This window comes from Haliaeetus albicilla, chromosome 5 (genome assembly GCF_947461875.1).
Source record: "Haliaeetus albicilla chromosome 5, bHalAlb1.1, whole genome shotgun sequence".
In the NCBI taxonomy this organism is placed as follows: Eukaryota; Metazoa; Chordata; class Aves; order Accipitriformes; family Accipitridae; genus Haliaeetus; species Haliaeetus albicilla.
In genome coordinates this window covers 34,569,414-34,589,151 of record NC_091487.1, presented here as the reverse complement: position 1 = coordinate 34,589,151, position 19,738 = coordinate 34,569,414, and the positions used below count along the sequence as shown (strand labels likewise).

General features: G+C 40.0%; 1 protein-coding gene and 1 long non-coding RNA gene across 6 annotated transcripts in view; one reads left to right on the top strand and one right to left on the bottom strand.

Moving 5' to 3' along the window:
* Positions 1 to 10,598, top strand: part of LOC138685491 (uncharacterized) — a 39,404-nt gene extending 28,806 nt beyond the window's left edge. The window contains exons 5-7 of the long non-coding RNA XR_011324772.1: positions 1,611 to 1,667; positions 5,890 to 6,098; positions 8,346 to 10,598. This is a non-coding gene — a long non-coding RNA (uncharacterized lncRNA). The remainder of the gene's footprint in view (positions 1 to 1,610; positions 1,668 to 5,889; positions 6,099 to 8,345) is intronic.
* Positions 10,599 to 13,936: 3,338 nt separating this feature from the next.
* Positions 13,937 to 19,738, bottom strand: part of CDIN1 (CDAN1 interacting nuclease 1) — a 134,131-nt gene continuing 128,329 nt past the window's right edge. For 4 of the 5 annotated variants that reach the window (XM_069784091.1, XM_069784092.1, XM_069784089.1 and 1 more), the window contains 2 exons: positions 16,704 to 16,854; positions 13,937 to 15,916 (listed from right to left, as the gene is read on the bottom strand). In XM_069784091.1, coding sequence (XP_069640192.1) covers positions 16,719 to 16,854 — 136 coding nt within the window. In that variant the 3' untranslated portion in view covers positions 13,937 to 15,916; positions 16,704 to 16,718. The remainder of the gene's footprint in view (positions 15,917 to 16,703; positions 16,855 to 19,738) is intronic. The other variant, XM_069784090.1, reaches the window with a different exon arrangement.

The window sequence follows — 19,738 nt, the reverse complement described above, 5'->3', positions numbered from 1 at the left end:
CTGTGTTCGAGAGAGAGCGAGCCCATACCAGCCGGCGCTAAGATGGACCCGCCGCCGGCCAAGGCCGAGCCAATCAGTGATAGTGGTAACGCCTCTGTGATAACATTTTTAAGAAGGAAAAAAAAGTTGGGACGGGGAGAAAACAGCCACTGGAGAGAGGAGTGAGAACATGTAAGAGAAACGAGCCTGCGGACTCCAAGGTCAGTGCAGAAGGAGGGGGAGGAGATGCTCCAGGCGCCGGAGCAGAGATTCCCCTGCAGCCCGTGGGGAAGACCATGGTGAGGCAGGCTGTCCCCCTGCAGCCCAGGGAGGTCCACAGTGGGGCAGATATCCACCTGCAGCCCGTGGGGGACCCCACGCCGGAGCAGGTGGGTTCCCGAAGGAGGCTGTGACCCCGTGGGAACCCTGCGCTGGAGCAGGTTCCTGGCAGGACCTGCGGATCTGTGGAGAGAGGAGCCCACACTGAAGCAGGTTTTCTGGCAGGACTTGTGACCCCGTGGGGGACCCACGCTGGAGCAGTGTGCTCCTGAAGGACTGCACACCGTGGAAAGGACCCATGCTGGAGCAGTTCGTGAAGAACTGCAGCCTGTGAGAAGGACCCACATTGGAGAAAGTTCGTGGAGGACTGTCTCCCGTGGGAGGGACCCCACGCTGGAGCAGGGGAAGAGTGTGATGAGCCCTCGCCCTGAGGAGGTGAAGCGGCAGAAAATAACATGTGATGACCATAAACCCCGTCCCTGTCCCCCTTGTGCCGCTGGGGGGGCTTGGTGGAGAAATCCGGGAGTGAAGTTGTGCCCGGGAAGAAGGGAGGGGTGGAGGGAAGGTGTTCTGAGATTTGGTTTTATTTCTCATTTACCTTACTCTGGCTGATTTGTAATAAATTGAGCTAATTTTCCCTAAGCTGAGTCTGTTTTGCCCGTGATGGTAATTAGTGAATGATCTCTCCTGTCATTATCTTGACCCGCAAGCTTTTTGTTATATTTTTCTCTCCCCTGTCCAGCTGAGGATGGGGGAGTGATAGAACGGCTTTGGTGGGCACCTGGCGTCCAGCCAGGGTCAACCCATCACACCACTTAATTTCTATAATGTAAAAAATATACACTGGTTACAGAAAAATCTGTTTCATCAGAAACATTAGGTAGCTGGGATGTGAGTAAAGGCTTCTCTATATTGCTAGTGAGATGAAAAGTCAATCTACCTCTCTTCTTTTTGTTAGCTTTTATCTTGGGTGTCTGCTCTTCTAATCTCAAAGATCAGACCCAAAGGGAATTAATTTAGATGCCCAAATTTGGGATACCATTCCTACAGATCCTGGTTCCAGCAGCTCATTTCCCAGGTGTCCGGGGCAAACAAGACCTCAGCTTTCGACCCCAGAATTCCCTGCAAGCCTGCAGTTCTCCTGCTCCCCATGCCCTGGAGCACCTTGGTTGTACCACCATCACCTTGTCGCCTTTTTCAGGCTTTTTTCCTGGCTAGGATCCAGAAGTTAGGGAAACTTCTCTGTAGGGTTTCAACTATATGTTAATCTACAAGCAAACCTACATATGGTGAGTCAATCAATTTCTACTTGAAGTGCAGTGATAGCAACTTTTCAACTTTTTTCTTTATAGAACACATATGGGAGGAGAGTGAGTTGCTGTCCCCCCCTCTTACACAATTGCATTTTGGTAAGTGCATTAATATGTATTTGTTTTTCTCCTTTGTATGAAGGATAGATTTAGATTGACTGAAGACATATCTGAAATAGTACTGTGGTGCTCATTCTTGTTCCCACTTTCTGGCCCATGAAGCTTGAGTTCTTTCTGCATCAGAATGACTGTGACAGATGAGAGCGAAGACTGTTATTTGTGTCCACAGGTTTGGACTCCCACTTGTGTCTTTCCGATCCCAAGAAGGCGCTGTAACCACCTGCCTTTCCATGGAGGTGTATTCAGAGAGGGCTCTGTGTATTCTGTGCTTTGGAAGAATTCTCTATGTCTATTTATTGGAAAAGCATTTGTAGGCACTTAAATTTAAGGCTTTGGATTGTAAGCGGGTGGAGACACTGCTGTGTCCTTAATGAAGACCCCTGCTTCAGGGGAAAAAAAGAATTTGCACACAGTTCTCCCCAGTTTGTTCCTGCTGCAGTAGGTGTGTTGACCTGGAGGTGGCTGTTCAGTGTGGAGATGGCTTCAAATGCACCTTCTGAGGTGGAGAGCTTCTTCAGTGAACGACATGGGGAGCCGAGGCCCCTGAATAAGGATTCCAAATTTCTTTCCTTGACACAGTTAAGCTGCACAACACATGGTAGCAGCACCTGCTTGGTGCTTGTGTGAGCTCAACAGCGTTTCATACTATGCACTTAGCTTTGCAGAGTTGGTAAAACCTGCTTTATGTTCCAGTATGCACGACTGACTAAAGGTCTTTCTGTTGGGGACCACTCCAAATGCTCTGCTAACAGTAAACATCCCACTGGGTTTCTGCCTTACTATCTACTACATCTCCTGCTAAATAGTGGTCTGTATTAAAAAAAAAAGTCAGCGTTATACCTGAATGAATCAGATATACAACTGAGTTGCTTCTCCTTGATTGACAGCATCCATGTAACTGTCTATGTCTATGCTCTTAGATAAAAATAAATAAAAAATACAGCTGCATTTCATTTCAAATTGAAGTCTTTTATAAAGCTGGATAGGGATTTTCAAGAGCATTTGGCAATTGGCTTAACTTAGATTCCTGTGAAATAATTGGTAAGTGATGTCTAGAGGCAATGACTTAAGCTATTGCTGACTGCACTAGAAAAATCCCACTCATGATTTCTCAATTCCTTTCTTGGAAGATATGACAACAAGGTATCTCTTGTAGGTTGTAGTATATAGATTGTCATGCAGTGCTTAGAAACTGTTCTAAGAGCTATGTATAAGGCTTTTTAGAGCTGAGATAAGCCTAAAACTTTTAAGTTGCTAATTTCAGCTGCTAACAGTACTCAATTTTATAGGGCAATAGAAAATAGAAATGTGTGTGCTGACTTATTTGCAAAGTCCTCTTCAGATCCCGTATATAGCAACCTCACTTTGCCTTGCTTTGGAGAAAATTTAGTCTGAGTACACAAGAACAAAAGTACACTGCAAATGTTATGGTTTGTGCAGCATAAGATTGCCTTTGAATGTTATGTGGGAAACGAAACCAACCAACCAAAGAACCCCAACCCCAAACCCAAACAAATGTTAAATCAAAAAAGTAAAACACGGAAGTATAGAAGCACAGCTATACATGGGACTTAGAAACTGATGTACCGTCCGTTATGTTATACTCCAGTGCAGTCTTTGGCAATAAACTTAATTTTCCTGCCTCAGCTTACCCGTGTCGGAGGTGCAGTGGGAGAACTAAAATCTTACACGTATTGTTAGATTAGTTGTCTCAGAAGAATAGTTCACCAACCCTTACACGATACTAGCAGAACAAATGTTGATGTTCACTGGGACTTCTCAGCATGAGATTTGTATATCTGGAAGAATCCAAGCCTGTTCTGAAGTCAGAGGCAGGTATCTAATCTGAGTTTTTAGTTACTGCTATAGCAGGACTATTTTTAGACTTGTACTGGGCTGCTTTTGTTTGCTGTGATCCCTTCCTGCCTCGTTACCATAGTCTGTCTGCTCCAGTAAACTTCAAAGTTAAATACCTTCCCAGGTGTGTAATGTACTAAGATGCGCACCTGGAGCACCCCACTATTATTAATTCTGCTGCTCACAATTCTGGCAGGCGAGCTGTCCAAGGCAGGTATCTTCTCAAAGTTTCTAGCTTTGTACACAGCTTCACGATGGAAGTTGTTTTCTCTGAGATTACTCTGCACGACTAAATTGTCCTCCAGTCTCCGATGAGGTGACTAGATACTTTGTTTCACACAGAATGGTTTTGTACTTCAAGCTATATAACTTCTGATGAAAGTTTTTAGAAGATTGTCCCAGATGAAATTGCTGTTAGGGCCAAAGCCTCTCTCCCTGCACTGACAACAGAGGTAGCTGAAGTAGGGCATCATACAGGAGTTGTGGACCATGCCAGCGACGTGTTCCTGAGGGTACAGCCAGGAAAGCTTTCTGTAGCCACACAGCTTCAGTTGTATTCCTTAAGACTTAAGCTTTACTTCTCCAAGTAAAAGAGTTGAGCATAAATTCACCACATAAATCCCAGCTCGCTCTCCCTTATTAATCTGGAACCTGAGGAGAGCATTATCTGCGGTGTTTTTTTTGTTTTTTTTTTTCTTTTTTTTTTTCTTTTTTCTCCTTATTAGCATGCTTGCTGGGCTTTTTGTCTTGCCACCTGATCAGCCAGAGATACACCAGATCCTTTAAAGAGATACCTTATCTTGCAGTTCAGAGGTTTCTGAATTCATTCTGCCTGAGCTATTTCTGTAACAAATCTGCTAATTTCACATGTAGAAAAGTCATACCTAATAGAGTGTTCACTACAGGTTCTGGCAGTCCAGTTCTCGTTTTCCCACTTTACACATTACGCTAGAAGGAGAAGTACTCCTGGCCACCTTTGGTATTAACCACAGCTTTGTAACTCCATTATATTCGGACCGTGCAATCAATGACAGTGTTTTGAATCTGGAGATATCGTGTGAACAGACTTTCTGGTGAAGTTACCAGGCTTCGGTGTCTGCCTTGGCCTCCCAGTGTTCCTGGCATTTTTTTTTTCTTTCTTGAAGTACTTTAATTTTTTTCCTTCTTTCTTGCCTTTGCTATAATTGGGAAATTAAGAGCATTCACCACCCACATACCCAAACAAATAACAGCCAAGCAAAAAAAATCCAAACCCCCAACCAAGCACACTTATAATCCCTCAGTGGCACAGCTGACATTTAAGGCACAAGGGAAGTAAAGCATCATTGTATTGCTATTTCATTATAGCACTATTCATCGGTAGGCTCAAATGTTTGTCTTAACCTCCATCTTGGCAAGTCTAAGTGGTTAGTTCATTGTAAGGAAGAGTGAAATATGGAGATGGGTTGATAAAGTGCATTACAAGACAGTTGCATTTCCCTTCATTCCCTGGTTCAGATCAGCCATACTTCAGCCCATGGAGATGCATCTTGTTTAGCTTTCATATGTTTAGAAATATGGAAGAATGGCTGGTCTGTGTCTTGCATGCAGCCCAGCATCAGCACTCATTCACTTATTTGAAAATTGTTCAGCATTTTCATGATCTGATGAGATTTATGTTTTGAGCTGGTTCAGTGACTCAAGACACATCTTTTAAAACACGAACAAAATAATGTTACAATAGGCTGTATATCAGCCAGTGAACAATTCTGGAACAAATCAGTTACATCTCTGAAAGCTGTGGTGGTTTTTTTTTCTTTTTTTTTGACTGAACTCAGATAGTACTTAATGGTCCCTTTTCACTAAATGAACAATGGCACACAGAGGTAGTTTTATCATCTTAAAGGAAACCTCTTATTTCATGACAAACCTGTGTACGTTCAGGGTGCTCATCTGCCGTACAGCACACTTTGTGCCACTCAGATACATATAAAACTTGCCAATATTCTTGCGGTATCTGTATCACAGTGTTTTTGGCAGAGGTTATATACAAAGAAGAGAAATGTATCATCAGCTCTGTTTTCCTTCTCCAAGCATTGACTTCTATATTGCATCACCTGAGCTTTAATAATTGTAAATCGGCAAATGCATAAATGTTTTTTAAGTCACTGGAGGAGTGCTGATTTACAGCACAAGACAAGACCTGGCTCCACAACTTGAGCAGACAAACTGAATCGAGGGTGTTTCTGACGAAGGTATTATTCCAGTCATGTGGGTGAATGGAACTTTCCAAAGTGAGAACAATGCAGAAAGATTAAACAAACTAGACAATGAAACAATTATTTAAAAATATCTTCATTTTTAGCACATTGGCAAATGGACCGACTGCATCTAGCTAAGTACACGATTCTCACAAGCTGCCTCTCAATCTGGACCCATGGAGCTGAAAGAGAGCACCACAGCGAGGAGGAGAGAGACAGTGAGAAATCAGAGTAAAACTGCAGACGATGGGAACATGTTGTAAAACTGCCTTCAGACCCTAAGCCAGTGTGGTGAACTCCTTGTTCTGCTAAGGTCAGTACTAATCCTATTGCTGATTCAGTGCTGTAGAGCCAGATGCTAAACCCAACTAAAATGATCGAAATAGAGAGTTATAGTTTGGTTCTTCTGTCACTGGACTGCCAAGGCTTGGATCCAGTCCTGGGATTTCACCCTTATGACGGGTCCTTTCCTTTGTTTTCCTCTGTTCCTGATTCACATCAAATACACCTCGCCAAAGAATTCAGGAAAATACTTTTTGATATCTTTGAAGGAAATACGAGGCCAAGAAATCAGAAAATGCTTTTCTGTTTAGCTGTTAGTATTTATAAAACCAGGAAGCCATCACTTACAGGCTTGCTATACAAGGGCTAAACAGACAGAGGAAGTCGTGTTTTAACATTGTTAGTGGATCAGTGGGAAGCACAGTAATGCGTTTGACTGGCCAACAAATTTAAAAGCACAACTTGTGTACATCAGAGTTTTAAGGTATCACTGTTTGAAATATGCTGGCTACTATGCCTCCAAGAACACTTTTTTTTTAAATCCTAGACTAAAAACACATGGAAAGGGAATAGAGGAGATTTAACAAATTGAATCAGATGAGAGAAAACAGTCAAAACTGCATAAAGGAAAGAATAATGGAAAACCTTATTAGTGAAATTGGAAACAAACAAAAAAAGCAAGTATCCTAGATACAACTAGCAGAGTACACTGGGAGAACGAAGTTGCTTTCGATTTAAAAGACGCCTTTTACTGAATGCAATGTAGCAGAAGAAACCTTGTTCCTCTCTCTGGGTATCAGGACACCTGCGTACTGACCCAGCAAGGTGGGGGCTTCTTGAGAGGGTCTTGCAAGGCAGGACTGGGCAAAGCACAGCTGCCATCTAAGTCCCCGGTGACAGTGAGGTTTCCATCTGTTGTCCTTCAGGAGGCTGCAGGTTGTCTCTCTTCAGAAGCAGCCACTAAGCTACAAGAACAACTTTGGCCAGGCTTGGCAGATGAGAGAGGGAGGCTTTTGTTTCTCTTCACGAAGCAATTGGAGCTTTGGACTAGGTATGCGATTCTGAAAGAAGAAACAGACAGAAATAAACAGTGTAGTAGGGAAGAATGTAGAAAAGGGAACAAGAAGCATAGTATAGCAATTTTTTTTGTTAGGAAAATAGAATTAGAACTGAAGTGTTATTAACACATGGAAAAAAAATTTTGAGAAAAAAAGCTTACAGGGCGAGTGCAAAGCAGTTTCCTAGTGAAAGAGCACTGGGAAATGTAAAGCAATCCTGAAATCATTGTTTAAGCACAAGAACTCATTTTTCTACTTGGTACTCACTGTACTGGCACTTGTGCCACAGCATGTGCAGCTGCAAAATGGACATTGTGTCATTGTTAGTAAAAGTCACTTTGACTTTTAAAAAGGATGTCCTAGAAAGTAGGGATGAGACCTTATCACCTTCCCTACTTTGGAAAACCTAGCTTGTTAATGTGACAAGACCTCAGCAGAAGACCACTAAGGCTGAATAAAATATAGTCCCGATGCAAGAAAAAACAGGGCAAATGCTCAGCCATCAGCGTAATACTGCTGAACACAGATGCCAGCAGATCACTCTCTGATCTAACCTAGCGATGCAGTGATGTAGGGCAGGATAAGAAAGAAACCAGCAGCAGACTCAGCCCCTAGCACATCTGGGGCAGAGATGAGGAAGTACGAGAAAAATCCAACCGAGTCTGCTTTCTGAGCCTTCATGACACAGCTCTTACAAACCGATCACTTTGTATATGTAAGTTCTTGTGCCTAAGTGACTGAAGAATGAAGGAAAAAGGTGTGCAGCTTGTAAAATGGAAATGGGGAGACTGCAAATTACACACTAAAGGCTAGCTATAACATGTGATAACATATTTCCCCTCTAAATAGACTCTTCAATGTTACTTTTCCAGGTAACAGGTATCTCATCTGGGACACAATTAAAACTCCCCATTGTTGCTCAAATGTTAGGTACTTCATTTTCTTCTTTGTCCCTTGTTAGTATTAGCTTTGAGTAAGTTATCTCCAGTCAAGAAGCATAAAACAGTTATGCATAGCATTAATGGACAGGATTGTTTCAAGCTAAGTACAGCATGGATTAGATAAATGGGAGACAAAGGTAAATCTATGACACTTATTATCTTGCATTCCTATGACACATCTGCTTGTCATGCCAGAAAATGTTGCTGAATTTCCAGGGGCTGTGGGTTGCTGGAGCACAAACAACTCGTACAACTCTTTCCCTCTTTGGTTGCCTACAGCAAACCTTACAGAAAGCTTGGGGTGAAATGAAGCACAGGAAAACTTGTGTCGACTGGAGCCTCCAACTTTTTGGCAAGTCAGTATGAGCCTATCGGTATAGCTGAGTAATTGGGCTAGTGGTAATAGAATTGTTAAGATAATCAAGCCAACTGTGAGAATCAAGAGTTTGGACCTTCATGGCAAATGTGCACCTAAGCAAAAGAACTTGTTGCTGCTGCATGCTCCATTTAGCAGACTTTTTCTTACTCCGTATTTTGTTTAAGTAAATGTTTATTTCACAAACTGAGCTGTAAGCCACATGTCTCTGACTACGAAGACTAGTGTTAGGAGTTTTATGAGCATATCCTGTGATGGATATATCCCATAAGTGTTATTATTTTACTGGTGACAGCTAACCACCAAACTCATCCATGTAATAGACTTGAAACATTGACCATTTTAACTTACTGACTTCAGTCAGATTACACAGGTACAAAACTCTGTGAATCACACCAAGTATTTAAGTATTTCCAAAGGGTGAGATTAGAATTCAAACTAAACTTAACGGATCACAGAAGTAGTTTTGTATCAGCAAGTTAAAACTCTAAAAATGCACTAGCAAGTAGCATGTGCAAGAAGGAAAAGAATAATAGGATGAAAAAATGATGAATTTGGGCTGAATCTGGATGTGGGCATTATAAAGGGCCCCAGCCTAAATAGAAGCCACCAACTTGTCATTGAGGGAATGTATTTGCAGGGATCTTGTACGTAAGATACTGTGTTTCTGAAACTAGAACAAAGTAACAAAGACAAACTGGAAGAGACAAGTGTAAAGGAACAAATATGATCATAAAGTTCAAAACTTCCTACAAAAAATGTTGGAAGAGTTCATGGTGTTTAGTTAAAGTCAGAAAAAGAAGGCAGCCACTAGATTTATTCTCCATAGTCATTTATAATTGGATGAGCTGTAACAGGCTTATTACAGCAAAAAAAGATTTAGGTAAGACATTGGAAAATCTTTCTAACTAAATAAAGATGGGTAGTGGAATGGACTCCCATAATCTAAGCATGTCCATCATTGGAGTTTTTTAAGAACAGATTAGACAGACATCTAAGCTGATCTGTACAGACAGTCTTGCCTCAGAGGAAGGATGAAACTGTATGTCTTGAGACCCAACTGTGCCTACACTTTTTTTCATGATCTGTAGCCAGACTATTTTTTGTAAATGTATTTCATCATTTGTATGTAATGCAATGCCAAACACATTAAAATGAGGCTGCTTAAAGTGTGTATGGAAACAAACTGATCAAGCTAATTTTTATGTTTTTCCACTCATTATGGAGCTATCATGCTGAGGCAGAATACAAAATGGAGCGTGGCATGAATGCTCATTATGGAAATCCCCCCGCAAAAAAAGAAAAAGAAAAAAAAAAAATCCAATGTATCCATTTGTAATGGAAAACATTTTCTGGTAATAAAGCTTGCATTTCCACAGTACCCTTCTCCTGGGAGTTTCAAAGTGTTTTCAGAAATGTTCTCAGCACCCCTGAAGTACTTTGTGAGGTGAGACCACATCTGTGCAGCTTCACATTGGGGACAGAAGCCCCAAAATGTCCAGCTGAAGTTCTAAAACCCACCAGCTCTCAGCAGGGCTGGCTCTGGCCGCCTCCAGGTGCAGCTCATCCCCTCTTCTGTGTCACACTCTCTCAGCATCACCATCGCTTGTCAACTTGCAGAAACGTCTCTGTGCTTTCATCAACCCTTGAATGTGGGATACCATCCTACACGACAGGGATAAGTGTTGAGTTACTGCCCTTTCCTGAAGACCTCTACCAACACACCTATAAAGAGCAAACAAGTTGCAGGGACTTCAGTAAGAGAAAGGGTAGCTGGTATTTATTAATAGCAAAAATAATTACATGTGTATAGTATATATATTTATATATAAATGTACATGTATTTACATAAATGCAACTATAAAAAGAAAACAATTGTATTCCTTTGATCTAGTCTTCTATGTCATCTCTCCTTAGGACAGAGACCCAGGGAGACTTTGTTTGTGTTTGTACAGCATGTTGGTCCAAAGAGGAATCGATCTTGGCAAAAATCTCTCATTGATAGTATTAAATGAATAATATATCACACGTTTTGTGTCTTAATGCTACAGTCATACACTCTGGAAACCTTAATTTGCATAACGTTTGTAACCTTGAATTGGTGCTTGTTTAGGTATTTTCAAAAATAATTATTTAATATTATTGTTGTTTGACCATTTTACATGTCCTGCTTTATGTTAACAATGAATACTTGGGCCGTGCAAATAGTAGCTGCTGTGCAAATGAATACTTCTCCATGTTCGTACTATTTTCATTTGGCAAGTTCTCAGAGGTAAGTACATTATAGTGAATCTGTCTGTTCATAGACAGTCAGCTGGACATCAAGATAAATCTGTTAAATGTCTATTTCAAAAAAAAGTGTTTGCCTGGTATTAGGTGGATTCACTTTCTCTGAACACTTAACTTAGCACTAATATGGCTTATACTGCCCTTCAACACCGCCCTTTGTGGTATCACTGTTAGAGGCAACAGCAAAAAGTATTTACACAAAATGGGGAAAAAACCTCCAAACTCTCTAATAATGAGAATAACCTTAGTCAAGGATATTTCTCTGAGAATTAATAACTAGCTGGGGTTAATGGTCACTGGCTTCACCTTAGGCCCTCAATTAATCCCTGAACCTCAATTGTTATTACCTAATTGACTTAGTTTCATTTCATTTTAACATTTCAAAGTGATCTTCCTAAAATCACACTGACAGAGTAACATGGTCTCTGTAGATGTGCACTGACATGGTTTCAATATTGTTACTTTGTCTCCCTACACTTGCATTGACGTTTCATTTTGTTTTGACATCGCAGTGCCACATCTATGGATCTGTGCAGATGACATGCGATTGTTCAGATTAGGCGAAAGCCTGTCCAGGAGCGAGGGCAGGCTAACACCTTACACAGGGACACGATGCCAGCTAGAAACTACTAAGCAGAATTATTTTTATCATGGTGAATGATTGTTATCATTGCGAATATGGATGTTTGTGAAGGGAAGAAAGTCAGATAAAATTTCACTTGAAATCTTGCTGGTTTTCTTAAAAACCAGACAAACAAAAACCTTTTCACTTAGATCAGGTTAAAAACCTAGCCTGAAAAACGCACCAGGTAACCTATTTAAAAAGAGGTTTTTTGATATTACCATTTCACGCTTATCTGAGGCTACAAATAAATTATGCAAATCTCATGTGTTCCAATAACATAGTATCAACGCAAGTAGCTGAATACTGTAAGATGCAACTCTAAATCAAGGAATCCTTATAAAAATAGGGCATCAAAATGAAGTCTTTTTATTATGTGGAAAAGTTTTTGAAAAGTCTTTTGAAGCTCTTTGATGCAGCTCTGAAATAATTTTGGTAGGTTACTATTGTACGAAACCCATAATTTATAGTAGCTGACCTAAGCTGCTCTTTGTATAACGGCCATATATGAAACAATAGCAGGAAAGTGAAAAACACAAGGGGAACTAAAACTGCTCTGTTTATTATTTAGCTCATAATTACATCTTCCTTATTTAATCTTTTGAATCCTGGCATGTTCTTAATAATACAGGTTCAAATAATATTTACTATACACAGGAGAGTTAGTTTTGAGTAACGCATTTAGACTATCCAAACTTTGTGTAACTTGTGACCTTTCCCTAACCTACGCGAAGTCTATTTTATACAGATCGCACTAGATAGACGGTTTCTCTATAAATGGTGAAGTTGCTGCCAAGCTCCCATTGTTAGCTAGTTCATTTTTCAACAGGCACACTTTAGGTTCCTATCACACCACTGTAAAGAGCAAGCCCTTGAGGTTTCTTCTTTTGTCAACGTAATAAAACGGTTATTTCTGAATAACCTGCAAATCCGCAACAAATGGCCCTTTGTGACTTAGAATAACACGACAGGAGGAATTTTGTGGGGTTTTTTTGCGGGCAGCCTCCTATTTTATTCCATAATATTAAATTAATACTTGAGCAGTATTTGTCTTAACATACTTATAATCTCATCCTTGAAATAATGCATGTTGCTAACAACTGTTATTCTCGCTCAGCATTCACTGCCAAGCTGCAGAAGATCCCTTCAGAAGCTCTCTAAACAGACTACTTCAGCTGAAGTAAAAGGAAGAATTGAGTTCAATTCTGTGTACTTTTTGTTGACCCTTGAGGAGTCGTAATCAACTCTGGTAAATAAGAACAACCTGTAGGAGGTACAAGCTCTTGCCAGAACGACTGTGGTTTGCGAACGGGGAGCAAGCCATCTTTTCCCTTCTGAGCCATGTAGATTTTGGCACGGGAGGAAAGCTAAACCTTTGACTTCAACAGACCTCCCTGCAGAAGTGCTGTGCAAGCAAGGCATGAACTTGCAGAAAGCAAGTCTCCTTAATGAAAGAGACTGCTGTAACAGCTAAATTCCTAATATTGGCTATGCCTATTTTCTAGCAGCACAGATGCACTCTTAACTTAGTCCTTTGTACAACTCTACCCTCAATACAGGAGCGACTATGCTGCACCGGTGCTTTGCTCTGTGGACATTCCCAGCCTGCAGAAATGACCCGTATTTCAAACCAAGAGAATGAAGAAGGGGATCACAACGCTTCTCTGTTACAAAGCAGTGTGGAAATGTGAGGACACTCCGCCTGGTACCTAAAGCTGTTATTTAAATCAGAGTAAGAACAAAATTGCTTGAGACGGTGGGTGGGCCCAAACGCATACAGAACTCGGAACAGCACTCTTCAGACGTAGTATCAGAAACAGAAGCAGACAGTAGAAAACATAGGACAGACTTTTCAAAGGGGAAACAAGGGCAAATGGGAGGATGCTGAATAAATAAATAAAAGTGAAACGGTTAAAAAAGATGGAAAATTAAAAGGGGAGGATTTAAAGGCAAATGGAAAGAGCCAAGAGTAGTCTTCTGAGTAGTCTAGATGGTAGAGAAATCCAAAAGCAAATACCAGCAAAGAATGACTTTTTGAATGAGCGAATATAACAAAACAGGATGAAAATTATTCACTAACTATCAGTACTATTAACGTGATAAAATAGTAATGAGGTAAGCACAGTAAGACATTTGGTCCTGTTTCTTCAGCTTTAGATCAGAGGTTTTATTCTGCTCTGAGCTGGCTTTAGGGAAAGATTATTAAACTCATACTAATCATGTATCCCCAGCATACAGGAATGGTAAACAACTGTTTTCTTTTTATACTAGAGTGTGACCCACCATTGTGCTGTTCCTCCTATACAAGGAAGTTTTACTTCCCTGTTCAACACAATTACATCAATTCCTAAAGCTCAGAACAGGCCTTATTACAGTGCTTGTAAGAGCAGATGCTTGGCAAGTCTATATATGCCAGTGAGAACATCATTCAGTTTTATGCACACTTCTGTTTTCTGGCTTGGCATAATTCATTAGCACACTCTACAGAATACTCCATAAAACTGGATTTGGCTTTAATGTTAAGGTTCTACTGGCTACAGCGTTGTTTAAGAAAACAAAAACAACAAACAACCCACAAACAAATAGTTGTCTCTCCTCTTTAATACTAAAGTTGATGTTTTACATCTGATAAACAGAGAAAATATACAAACAAGGGTTTTTTTCAAGATACATGCAGGAACAACAACGTAGTCTTAATTTTTTCAATGTTCTGCTTTCAGCATTTAAAATAGTGACACAGTGTAATTCATGGGGAGGCAAAATTGTTTGGTAGCATGTAATGAAATTAGTACAGTATGTACACTTTTGTGGCTTATTTCATCCTCATTCTGATACAAAGATTCTTAAAGGAGGCAATATATAAAGATGAGGTCAAAGCTTTGATTAAAGACATCTGTACTGCTTTCCAACCTGTTATGTCACAGCATTAGGTAGAGGAATAAATAAACAAATACAAGCCTAACCTGATTTATCTGTGTGTCCCCACATAAATTTGTTTAATGTAAAAACAAATAAAGCAAAGCTTTGATGGAGGTTGAGCAGAATTTTCAACATCTGTGCAGATAAATTTAATTTATTCAAAAAGAAAAAGCAGCATTAGTGCATCATGTAAAAGCTGATTTAAATGATTTCATACAACAGAAAGCATATGCACTAGCTAAAACAAATTCAGTTTGCCCTTAAAACCCATTTCACTCAGACAACCATTACTTCTGAATTTCCTTCTACGATAATGTTCAGTTATTTCTTCTTTTTCATTCTTTTCTTGATTTTACACATTCCACTAACTGAAACCACAGTTAAAAGTCCCAGGGGCAGCAACACCCTAAACGCAGCTTCTGTGTAGCATCAGGCAGGTACACTTCACAGATTGCTTCTGTGTATCTTTACGGGCAGATCCTTAAAGCTGGTCAGGTAAAATAAGCTAAGTACAACGCCTTAAATAGTTGAACATAAATGAGTTACAGGTGTTTGAGTATTTTTTTAAAAATAAATCTTTCCACTATAACACATTCAAACCCAGGAAAATAATCTCTATGCAACAATAACTCACTGTAGTGGAGCTATACTAGCTTATCTCTGCAGCAAGGGACAGAGTACTAGGAAGGCTACAGATATTTTTTCCTGAAAATTAAAGATTAGTCAAAATGATAAACTCCTGGCTGAAACTTATCAAAAAGTGTTAAAGCGAGAGCTAAAAATTCAAAATAAAAATACTATGTATGCATCTGAAAACTATAGCTGAATAAAACCTGAATAGGATTAATACGCTTTTAACCTAAGGCAGGACTGTAAAAAGTCTGCATGTGATTTTTGAAATCATACAGGCGCACAAAGTATCACCTCAACTGGAAAAAGATGATGAATATACACTGTAATGTTGTAAAGACCCCTTCCTTATGGAAGAGGTTATCAACTTGTGCTTTAGGGAGGCTGTTATCACACCTTTAATTGTACAACAGAATCCGTACCACTGCTTCTCTGAAAAACTGAACACGGTGAGCATACACGCAAAACTCTTACTGACTTTTAAAAATATTTTGTCCTTTCCTGAATGCCAGTTAGCAAAGAAAAGAGTATTAAAGAGTGTCAAGCCCAATAAGCTGCTATCATTAGGAAATCTTTAAGTGAGAGCACAAACCTGAGGCCCAATACTACCCCTCTGAGTGGCGATGAGGATGGAAATGGAATTTCGGGACTGAACTCCTCAAAGCCTCAAGCAGGGTGAACACCCACCTCAATGTACCTCTGATCTTGGTGGTTCCAACAGGAGAAGAACAATGCTCTTACAAGAATAAATAAGTACGCAGGAAACATGCCCGTTTGTGTGCTTTATTTGTCTTGCGGAACTGATCCAGTATGGAGCACTGTTTTATCTTTTTTTTACTCCCATTCTTGAACACCAGGATGGTAATCTTCAGAAGTAACCCACACAGAGAGCTCCTGCACATTGTTCTTCTGGACTTCAGTACACCAGAAAATTGCATGTTACAGTACCTACAGGGGTCAAGACAGGTCCTTCCTTAAAGTAAGTTAAGAGAAAAATTCCTAGGTATAGATTCCCTGGGGGGTGGGGAGGAAAAGACAAAACGCAAGTTATTTTTGAGTCATTAAAGTCCTTATTAAAAACCCCACAAAACGAACCCCAAACTTCACAGGCTCGTATACATAAAATAAATCCTTGCTCTTCACTTTCACTCTCCCTAAAAATCCCCTAACTTAGGTTATTTTTTAATTGTTAACTTGGGATTCCATTGTTGATTTTTGCAATCAGAGAGTGATGAAACACACATACCAATTATTCTCTTGAAATCTGGCTATTTACTGTAACAGCCAGAACTTACGTGATCCTGTCTTACCACTTGGGCTTTATGAGCTATGCATTCCATGGTTTTAAGCCTGAGAATAACAGCCTTTACCAATTTTCCACATCAGTGTAGGTGTTTCAGTCAGATCCCTAGCACTGAATAAACTTGTGAGTGAAACCATAAAAAAGCCACTTGTTTTTAAAGGTGACTCTGTAACAGGGATAAGAACTGGAAGTTGCACCTTTCAGCCTCTGCATTTTTGTCTTTGTTTAGAATGCTAGAAGAAGCCATCCGGAAGGAAGAAAGATTATGAGTATCTAGAAACTAGCTGTTTGACAGAGACAGAAATGCTGATAATGAGTGGGTTGTGTCTGTCTTTTTTGGCTGATCACAACAGAGGTCTGAAGCAAAACAGAAACTCTTGATATGTTTGTGTAAAGAGGCAGTAGCATAAGGGCGGGCAGCAGGAGTTCAGCTGAAGTTCAGGGCAGATGCTGCCATTAGTTTATACTGCAGGAAAGTAAAATTGCTTCCGGATTTACCTCTTCCTCCCAACATCAGCGTTGAGCCATGCTGTGTCGCAGAGTCACAATGTCAGTAGGAAAGCAGTCTTTCAGCAGAATACCACGTTCGCGATGGCAGTCCAGCTCTTCAATAAATCCGTACCAGTAGATGACTAATCCAGGGCCAAATCTATTAAGCAAAAAGGAAATGAACATAGGAGATTGTGTTAGGTGAACCTTAATTTCTCACCTCTGTGATTCCAGCACAAGTAAATCTGTTAATTTTACTGCTAAATTGGAAGGAGTATTTGACCTCTACTTAATTTTCAAATTTTAATCAATGTTGAATTGATATATGTCATTAATACCTGATTCCATGTATAAAAATGCTATTCAGAGACTCAAACAATCCACATCAGAGTTTTGTTTTTTTTTTTTTCCTTTGAATACTCTGCACGTATCAGTAAAAAAAGACCCATGCCTTAAATATTAAATAACATTTAGTGACTTGGACACATACAGAAGTCTCTCTTGCCATGCACTCTGCTTCTTCAGATTTGGGCACGCAGGCATTAAAAATACAAGGGTTTACGCAAGTCCCAGTTTATGCAAATTATAATACCATGAAGATAACAATGAATCCTTAAAATACAATCTCTACAATGAGCTATTATTCAGGTAATTATTAATGTAAAGCACAATTCAGAAAGAAATAGAAAGTTTCTGCCGTAACGTCTCTGAAATGTGCCTCAGGAATTCCTCAGATATTGCTAACTCTGACTGATCCCCACTAGGCAATCTCAGGAAGTAGCCCCATGGACTATTTTACCCATCAGGAAGTTCAGACCTTCAGGCTGGGTTCATAAAGAAGTAATCACTATCAATCACTGTGTACTGCGATATGTTTTGCACATCAGTTTCACGTTTTTCCTACTGAGAGCACTTAATTAAAGGGCAGCACTACTTTTGGTGTAGTGTTGCAGGAATTTTACAGTGAAATCATAAATTATGAATGTTGGGTTAGTAAAAGGATGTCTAAAAACAGAACTGCTTTCTGTAGTCTAACATTACAGCAGTCTGTACAACATTAGGCCAAAAAGCTTTTTCTTTCCTTGATTTATTATATGCTGTAGTGAACTTGCCAAAAACAACAGCGCAGGATGAGCTGTTAGATACCGTCTGTACAAGAAAAAGTTCAGTAGAATGTCATGTAATGGTTTATATGCAGAGCTGTGCTCAGGACTCAACCAATATGGTAGCCAATTTTTGTTAATGTTTAATTATAATAAAAATGTGTTGGGGGGTGCACAGTAACCTAAATGTCCACTTAGCAGACAACACAAGCACTCAAAACCGTGGGTAGTGCCAGACCGGCTTCATTAGGGTGGTTTCTTTCCAACAATGGAGGGAAAACTTCATTTGATGTGCTCATGTAATGGAACAGGCATCAAAGGAAGAAGAAACCCCTGTGGCTTCCTCCTGCAGTTTCAATTAGATACGGTAGTCTTTTGCCCAAAACTGCTGCATAGCATTGCAACATTTCGGTTTATGGCTACTACTCTTCAACCTAGAAGTGGCCGCAGTTTGGTGGCAAAGTAAATTACCCCTCAGCACAGCTGAGGCAATGCTGGCAAATGTGCTTTTTGCAACTGAAAGATGGTATTTGAAAGTGGAAAGGTTAAAACTCTGACAAATGCAGCTATACTAGGTAAAGTAGTCAAACATGTTCAGCATTGAATAAAGCAGAGACTAAGAAGTGGCTCATACAGAAGGACGATGCTGCCTACACCCAATTCCTAAGTTTTCTCTGGCTAGCCAACAACTTCAGCCTCTGCTGTCTCTCCATTTTCCTTTGCTTAAGCTCATGTGGGGCCAAGGTGTGCACGACCTCACTGTACCACGGAGGCCCGCTAGCTTAGCCATAGTGAGGAGCAAACAGCGAGTGAAGCCAAGGACTGATGCTCACCGCCTCCAGTGAGGGGCAGTGATTTGCTAATGCAGGATGGGCCTACTTTTGTTATTTCACAAACTACGTATCTGTTCCCACACCAACCAAACGCAGAAACGAGATAATTGGGTGGGGATGTTCTTAGGTACTAACCAAAGTTCTTTTAAAAGCAAAAATCCCCAGAAGATAGAGAGCAGACCATACGTTTCTAATGGGCTATTTTATGCAAGGCAGAAGCTATGAAACGACCACAAGTACTTACTCATTATGAGCGCACGTGCCAGGTAAAATCTTGATGCTAATGAGCAGCTGCTCAGCCCAAGTTTTGAAGGGCTCATTTTGCTCTGTGTGGCAGTCTGAATCCCCTATCCACCATAAAATGCATGGGGCACTGTGCTTAAGTAATTTGTTAATTTTTTTTGAAATTGTAATTTTTAATAAAATTAATACTTTGAGATGCCTTAAAAGGCTAATTTATGTCTTTCTAGCAAAGCACAATTTTTCAGGAATATTTTGTACTTAAAAAATTATGTTCAGAAATGCCAAATTTGATGATAAAATTTATATACAAGAACATCTGCGTACCATTAATTGCAGGAGCAAGTACGTCTTTAGCATGAAAACATCCATCAACCTGTTTTCGACTGTGTTGTTATAGCAAAACTATTTGCCCTGTGCCGCCTAGATTGTACTTTTTTCCACTATATTGTGTCATGCCTTCTATTATAGCTCTATATCACACATCCCGTATGTATGATCACATAAAAAACATACCATACTTTTGTTTAAAAACACTTAAGTGCAGTACTTAAGACCAAAATTAACTTGTTGGCACATTAAGCATTTGCCACTGACTATCAGGAACTCCTGCTGCTAAGTGCTAATTTCACTCTCATTAACGCCCTGAGTTGGCAAATCACAAACAATGCCACTGGTTAATTACTGCTGCCTTAATTTGAAAAGACACTTAACCTTTTTGTGTAAGGGGATGAGGTAGGGAAGTCTAACCTAGAAGTAAGAACTAGGTTCTTTAATCTTTAATTTGACTCCTTCCAAAGTGCAGATTTGACACCACGAACAACAAAACTCAGTGCTGTGAATGACTAAGTAAGGCTACAAATTTATT